The 8,549-nt window shown below is 36.4% G+C and overlaps 1 protein-coding gene across 1 annotated transcript; it reads left to right on the top strand.

Moving 5' to 3' along the window:
• The first annotated feature begins 1,384 nt into the window (after positions 1-1,384).
• Positions 1,385-3,510, top strand: LOC127957039 (corticosteroid-binding globulin-like). The gene is made up of 5 exons (XM_052555377.1): positions 1,385-1,470; positions 1,641-2,280; positions 2,378-2,660; positions 2,797-2,941; positions 3,058-3,510. Exons 2-5 carry the CDS (start codon positions 1,680-1,682, stop codon positions 3,253-3,255), a joined length of 1,227 nt encoding a protein of 408 aa, XP_052411337.1. The 5' UTR covers positions 1,385-1,470; positions 1,641-1,679; the 3' UTR covers positions 3,256-3,510.
• The last annotated feature ends 5,039 nt before the right edge of the window (positions 3,511-8,549 follow it).

Raw genomic sequence — 8,549 nt, 5'->3', positions numbered from 1 at the left:
CACATGTCTTGCATGCTGACTTTTCTGCAAGAGCTACTGGATAAAGGGTACGCCCCATCCACTCTTAAAGTATATGTGACAGCCATCGCGTTGAATCATTCTCTCGAGGCTGGCAATTCAATAGTCAGAAACAACTTGGTCATTACATGTCTGAAGGGCGCGAGGAACTTTCTAAACTGTTTAGGCATTCTGAACAACTCTTTGTTTGCTTTGGAGGCCACCAGAAGGTTCTGCTGGTTACCAAACAAAGACTGTCTCACAGGATTGTTGATGCAATAGCTCTTATGCATCAGAAGGACTGGAATGGCCACAAGGGGATCAATGAGATCTGTGCGGCTGCCGACTGACCACTTTTTCCAGATTCTATAACTAAGACATCCCCACCCTGCAGGTGCGGATTGTATCTTTTGAACCTCCCATGTGGGTAGTGGTTTCTCATGCCCTCAGCTAAGCTTGTGGCGAGATAATGGCTAAGTCCCTTAGGGCCCTTATTAGTGCTCTAACACTGGGCTCGCAGAGCAGCATGTAATTGTTGCTCGTAGTGCGGCGTGATTGGATTCGTTCCCATACATAATGAGAGTGAACATTTTTCGGTTACTTAACCTTGGTTCCCTGAGATAAGGGAACAAGCATTATGTCACATGCCACACTACAAGCTGCATGAATCGATGATCGTCGCTTCAGTTGAATGATCTGATGAATGGCACCATGGACTGACTTATATAGTGGTCAGCACATTTCTAGCATTTGTAAAACTGGAATTTTCAATCTAAAAATGAATATCTAAATTACAAACTATGCTCCCAATGTCAAATGTAGAAATGTACTGTAATGCTTTATTGGGTGGTTGTTCTGCATGCTTAATAAACAAACTCCAGCTAGTCCAAATGTAGCAACTGGAATTCTTACTAGAACCAGGAAGTATGACCATATTAGCCAAGTTCTATCAACACTGCACTGGCTACCTATCAAAAATTGTATAGATTTTAAAATCTTGGTTATTACTTATAAAGCCCTGAATGGTGTAGCACCTCAGTATTTGAATAAGCTCTTATTACATTATTGTCCTCCACATCTGCTGTGTTCTCATAACTCTGGCAATTTGATAATACCTAGAATATCAAAATAAACAAAGGATTTTTAGGCTGCATTATGCATTATTATGATATCTCTGAATTTAGTGATGAATTGCCTTTTTGCATTATTGACAAACTATTTTCCTAATGCTGTTCAGTTGCTTTGACACAATCTGTGTTGTTAAAGCATTTTAAAAATAAAGGTGACTTGACCTGACAGTCATGAGTTAGAGAGCTTCTGTTCACTGTTTACTCTTTGTAGTTAATAATTGTAGCATTTTCTACTAAACAAAAGAGTAAACAGAGTAAAGGTTGCTTTCTGATCAGACTTCAGGACAAACAGTCTTTATAATCCAGTCCAGCTTGAGGTAAGAGACGGCAGCTGCCTGGACAGGTAGGAAATTTATGTTCACAATTACATACAAAGGACTTGATAAATGCATGAATTTGATTTATAAGAAAACTGGAAATTAAAACATTTATATAGATTTAGTGTTTAGTGTTACATGAATCTGTTGATGTTTATACCATAATGTTGTAAAACTCTCTGTTAAATTTCCTCAGGGCCTAAATTCATCTATTGGCTAAACTTGAAAAGAAATCATGGAAGGGAACATCATATATTTGTGGATTTGTGCTTTTGCACTAGTTCATGGAAATCAAGAGACTTCACCTCAACCTTTCATCAGTGATAAAATCCCATCATTGATAAAGATGAACAATGATTTTGCTTTTCACCTGTACAAGAGAATTGTAGAAATGCCGGAGTATCAGCCCAAGAACATCTTCTTCTCTCCTTTCAGTGTGTCCATGGCCCTTTCTGAGCTGTCTTTAGGAGCCGGTGGTGAAACCAAAGAACAGCTTCTCAGTGGCATCGGCCATAACAGCTCGGTCTTCAGCACTGAAGAAATGCACCAGATGTTCCACAGTCTCCTGGAAGAAATCGACCAGAGGACAGGGGTGGACATCGATGTCGGCACTGCTCTATATGCAAGCGACAAATTAAAGCTCCTTCCTGAGTTCTTGAAGGAGATAAAGGAGTTTTACCACTCTGACGGATTCACTGTGGATTTCAGCGTCAAAGAAACACTAGATAAAATTAACACGTATGTGAAGGAAAAAACTCATGGGAAAATAGACCAAGCTGTTGATGATCTGGAATCTGACACTTTGATGTTTCTTCTCACTTACATATATTTTAAAGGTAAACTCACACACTTATACAATAGTCATGGACTTTTGTAATTATGGCAATTTCAGTATCTCATATCCCTTTAAAAATGTCACTCTTTCTTCCAAAGGAAAATGGGACATGCCTTTTAACCCAAGCAAAACCCGTCAAAGTATATTTCATGTAGACGCTGAGACCACCGTTCCAGTACAAATGATGCACCAGTACAAATCCCTCAAAGTTTATTATGATGTCGAACTCACTTCTAAAGTCCTCTGTCTAGACTACAACGACTCTTTCTCCATGTTTCTGGCTGTACCAGATGGTGGCAGGTCAGGTAAGACCATCAAAGATCTGGAGATGGCCATCTCTAGACAGCACATTGAAAAGTGGAGGACATCTGTTAGAAAAAGGTTGGTGGTCATAATTATTTAATATATATCAAAATTAGGGTTATCCTGAATGTTTCAAAAAAGCTTTTTGATGTTCAAATGTATTTAAGTTCAAAATCTCCATCTAGACCAGTCAATGATTTCTTTTGTATTTCAGAAAAACTGACATCTATGTCCCCAAGCTCTCTCTGAAAACATCATATTCCCTGAAAGATATTTTGAAAGGAATGGGAATAGCTGATATGTTTACATATCAAGCCAACTTCACAGGAATTTCAGAGGAAAATATGCTAATTTCAAAGGTAACATTTCTAGATCACTTTCTAAAATACTATTTTAAATTAACTGACCATTTTTGAAGTACCATTTAAAAATAAATAAATCACTTTTAAGAGGATTCGCTCTGATTCACTTTCAGGTTTTACATAAGGCCAGTCTGGATATAGATGAGAAAGGAACCACTGCAGCAGCAGTGACAACGGTTAATTTCAGACCAATGTCCTACAGCCCAATGGATACTTTGATTTTTGACCATCCATTCATGATATTTATCACTGACCAAAAAAATGACAACATCCTCTTCTTTGGAAAAGTTGTCAATCCGGGGGAAAAATAGTAGTGACATTTAAGATGTCATGACATCGTTAGCCAGCAGGTGGCCGTGATTTTCAGGGTTAGTTCACAGTGAGTTATTATGTCATTAATAACTCACCCTCATGTCATTCAAAACCTGAAAGACCTCCGTTCATCTTCGGAACACAGTATAAGATATTTGAAATTTAGTCCGAGAGCTATCAGTCCTTCCATTGAGTGTGTACGGTAACCTTATACTGTCCATGTCCAGAAAGGTAATAAAAACATCTTCAAAGTAGTCCATGGGACATCAGAGGGTCAGTTAAAATTTTTTGGAGCTTCAAAAATACATTTTGGTCCAAAAATAGCAAAAACTACGACTTTGATCAGCATTGTCTTCTCTTCCGTGTCTGTTGTGAGCACGTTCACTGCAGTGTTGTAATATCCGGTTCACGAACAAATCACTCAATGTAACCAGATCTTCTTGAACCTAGCATTTCTGATTCCTCTGGTGAATGTATACTTGTCTGCCAAGTGGTAACTGTAACTAATTAATTGGGGGGGGGGGGGGGGACGAAAAAGTTATGTCTTACAGTTACTACCATACTCCACACAGTTGGTGTAGAAATGAAAACCTGTGTCTGTTGATTAGATTACCTAGATCTGAATAGAAATAGAGCTAATAATTAGTTAAATAAGTAAAATAGTAAGGCAAGGCAAGGCAAGTTTATTTATATAGCACATTTCGTACACAATGGTAATTCAAAGTGCTTTACATAAAATAAATTAAAATAATAATGAAGAAAAATAATAAGCATAAAACCAGCAATTTTAAAACTTTTTAAATTATTAAAAAAATTACTTATTTAAAATGAATTTAAAACAGTTCATTCAATAAATGCACAGCTAAATAGATGAGTTTTAAGTCTAGATTTAAATGTGACTAGTTTTTTAGCACATCTGATCTCTTCTGGAAGCTGATTCCAACTGCTGGCGGCATGGTAACTAAAGGCAGACTCCCCTTGTTTTGTGTGGACCCTTGATATTTCTAACTGACTCGGTCCTAATGATCTGAGTACAAAAAATCCTAAACTGTTATTCTAAAGGGATCTCCTAAATAAATAATCTCAGCTGGTCTCAATTTGTAATCATGAATATACAAACAGGATGATTTGCTGATTGAAGAAAACTAAACTTCTGCTCACTGGTCTTTTTTTGTATTTACTGCATACATATATATATATATATATATATATATATATATATATATATATATATATATATATACACACACACACACACTAATCAAAAAGTAATAAAAAAGCAGCAATTAAGGGGCTAAGAATTGCAAAGGCAAAATGGGGTGCCAAGCATGGCATGGAGCATCAGACCAACTGTATCAATGAGTAATTAAAGCAAGTTTACGATGATTTGATGCAAAATGGCAGAAAAATCATAAACACAACTTCTCGTAATATGATTTAAGGGCTTATTACTTTTGACCAATAGGAGCTGTTATAAAATCCACGTGGTGTGTTCTGTGTGAGGTAACAATGGTTTGGTGTCAGTATGTCAAATCTTTGCAGAGATACAGTCTCAGATGCAGTTTGGCATTTTTCCAGCAAATTCGTTTACATGCAAAACAAAAACCGTTTCATGTAACAAAACGAAATCCATAACTTTTTGACCATCTAGGAGAAGTTTGAAAAAGTAGGTTTTCAAAATAAATCATAATGGCAGACAGGAAATTCAGCAAATTATGCCTGCCATAGACTCAAGAGTGGAAGAAACTGAAAAAATGGAAAGGGAAGAAAAAGAATAAGAACGCCAATGTACACAATAGGTGTTTATGTACCTTCGCTGCTTGGCCCCTAATAAATATTTTGCATAAACCTCTGTGGTGTGGCTATATTTATTCAGTAGAGCACTTGTTGGGAATTTAGTTGGTCATCAATTTAAAACATGTTGTTCTAAAAATTAGGAAAAAAAATAAGCCTGCTATCTTAACGTAATGTGACATATAGGTCACATTTTCTCAGTAAAAGGATTTTGCTGACACTAAAGGTCAACGGCTTCCCTTCTCTTTACCCAGCCTACACAGTAATCTGTGTGTATTTCAACAGCACAAGGATAAATATCTCTTATTTATCACTCATTTATTGACATGAACCTAGGTTTTACCCCTCTTTCATAATAATAATAATATATGTTATGCATGTCATCTATAGGGGCTAAGTAGAACTGTATTATGAAGACTAAATTAAAATAATAATAATAAAAAAACAATAGCAGAATACTCAAAATACATATTTGCTGGTAAAATACTGCATTTTATAATTAAAAGATATACTAAATGATACTTCATAATGAAAAAGGAATGAATTTGAAAATGATGTTAATATTTGGTGCTCCTGCTCCTGCATATCTACGGTGCCCATAAGGTGACATGTTCGGTTCACTTAGTTTTGTCATGGCCACAAGATATTCATTTGAGAGAGCGTCATATTAACTAGTGTGAACGCGATACTATGTCATGGCCACAAGATCAATTTGCTAAGTTGAGAGAACAACAACCAATCTTTTGTGGCCACGACTTCTTATGTTGAGGGAACTACATAATTTTCTCGAGGCCACAAGTTTAATGCATAAACAAACCTGCGTGACCATAGCAACCCACGATTATCTGAGATAGATTCAGTCATATTTTATTTTAAATTAAGAAATGTATCATTAAATTAATATGTTAACCACAGGCCTTGGCTGACGGACTGTATTGTGTGCGAAATTCAGCATTCAAATTAAGTTTGTCATGAATAAATGTTACATAAATTGTAAAAAAGTGGACATCTGTGAAAAAAAAAGTACTGGATAACGGATAATATAAAATATCCATCCTACGGTCTTGTAAGTCCATTAACTGATCGTCTTTTCCCTGTAATACAGGTGCTGGTCATATAATTAGAATATCATCAAAAAGTTGATTTATTTCACTAATTCCATTGAAAAAGTGAAACTTTTATATTATATTCATTCATTACACACAGACTGATATATTTCAAATGTTTATTTCTTTTAATTTTAATTTTGATGTTTATAACTGACAACTAAGGAAAATCCCCAAATTCATACTAGAAAATTAGAATATAACTTAAGACCAATACAAAGAAAGGATTTTTTTGAAATCTTGACCAACTAAAAAGCATAAAATTGAAAAGTATGAGCATGGACAGCACTCAATACTTAGTTGGGGCTCCTTTTGCCTGAATTACTGCAGCAATGCGACGTTGCATGGAGTCAATCAGTCTGTGCTCAGGTGTTATGAGAGCCCAGGTTGCTCTGATAGTGGCCTTCAGCTCTTCTGCATTCTTGGGTCTGGCATATTACATCATCTTCCTCTTCACAATATCCCATAGATTGTCTATGGGGTTAAGGTCAGGCGAGTTTGCTGGCCAATTAAGAACAATGATAACATGGTCCTTAAACCAGGTACTGGAAGCTTTGGCACTGTGTGCAGGTGCCAAGTCCCGTTGGAAAATGAAATCTGCATCTCCATGAAGTTGGTCAGCAGCAGGAAGCATGAAGTGCTCTAAAACTTTCTGGTATACGGCTGTGTTGACCTTGGACCTCAGAAAACACAGTGGACCAGCACCAGCAGATGGCACCGCAAACCATCACTGACTGTGGAAACTTTACACTGGACCTCAAGCAACATGGATTGTGTGCCTCTCCTCTCGTCCTCCAGACTCTGGGACCCTAATATCCAAAGGAAATGCAAAATTTACTTTCATCAGAGAACATAACTGTGGACCACTCAGCAGCAGTCCAGTCCTTTTTGAAGCGAAACACTTCTGACGCTGTCTGTTGTTCAAGAGTGGCTTGACACAAGGAATGCGACAGCTGAAACCCATTTCTTGCATTCGTCTGTGTGGTTCTTGAAGCAATGACTCCAGCTGCAGTCCACTCTTTGTGAATCTCCCCCACATTTTTGAATGGGGTTTGTTTCACAATCCTCTTCAGGGTGCCCTTATCCCTATTACTTGTACACTTTTTTCTACCACATCTTTTCCTTCCCTTCGCCTCTCTATTAATGTGCTTGGACACAGAGCTCTGTGAACAGCCAGCCTCTTTTGCAGTGACCTTTTGTGTCTTGCTTTACTTGTGCAAGGTGTCAATGGTCGTCTTTTGGACAACTGTCAAGTCAGCAGTCTTCCCCATGATTGTGTAGCCTACAGAACTAGACTGAGAGACCATTCAAAGGCTTTGCAGTTGTTTTGAGTTAATTAACTGATTAGAGTGTGGCACCAGGTGTCTTCAATATTGAACCATTTCACAATATTCTAATTTTCTGAGATACTGAATTTGGGATTGTCCTTAGTTGTCAATTTTAAACATCAAAATGAAAAGAAATAAACATTTGAAATATATCAGTCTGTGTGTAATGAATTAATATAATATATAAGTTTCACTTTTTGAATGGAATTAAGGAAATAAATCAACTTTTTGATGATATTCTAATTATATGACCAGCACCTGTAAATATATATCCCTATATAAAAGCTATACTACCACTGAATGTCACTGTGGGTACCAAGCACTTCTCACTGTACTCCTCCTCTAGTAACTCCAGAACATGTTGGATGCTTTTGGATCCAAAATGACTGACTTTGTCTCTGGTGACCAGAGTATGGATTCCCAGAAATCTCTTTTTTGTAAATATGGGCCTTGGTAGAGGTTAAATTAGTTTTATTTTGCTTTGCTACAGTAGGTAATTCTAGTGGTGACAACAACCATGCAAGTCACTTCTGCAGGTTGCGTCATACTCTGTGAGATAAAGTGTCACTCTTTGGTTTTTGCCGGGTCTGAGACACTTGTATCTTATTTCTCCTGCTCTTTTATAGCAAAAATTCACTCATCACTAAATGAAAACCTAAAGTGAAGACCTGAGTATTTTGAGAGCCTTATCAAAAGTCCATTGTTTTTGAATGTTGGTTTTACATTTGGTATATTTTCACACTTAAAACAATAATTTGGAATTGCTCTTGTACCATTGTCCTCTTTTCTGCTAAGAAATAAGTCACCTGGCAGTCCTCTCCCAAGTGGTTCCACTGTTGACAGCAGGGGCGTAGCCATCTTTTCAGAAGTGAGGGGGACAGAAAAAAAAAAAAAAAAAAAAAAAAAAAATTATATATATATATATATATATATATATATATATATATATATATATATATATATATATATATATATATATATATATATATATATATATATAACATTTCTGTAATCTATATAGCCTATCAATCAACAGTTTTTGAACTGTAAGATATTTTGTTTTTA

The sequence above is a fragment of the Carassius gibelio genome, chromosome B5 (genome assembly GCF_023724105.1).
Source record: "Carassius gibelio isolate Cgi1373 ecotype wild population from Czech Republic chromosome B5, carGib1.2-hapl.c, whole genome shotgun sequence".
Classification (NCBI taxonomy): Eukaryota; Metazoa; Chordata; class Actinopteri; order Cypriniformes; family Cyprinidae; genus Carassius; species Carassius gibelio.
Note: the sequence above shows the minus strand (reverse complement) of the source record. Positions and strands in the feature narration are given on the sequence as shown.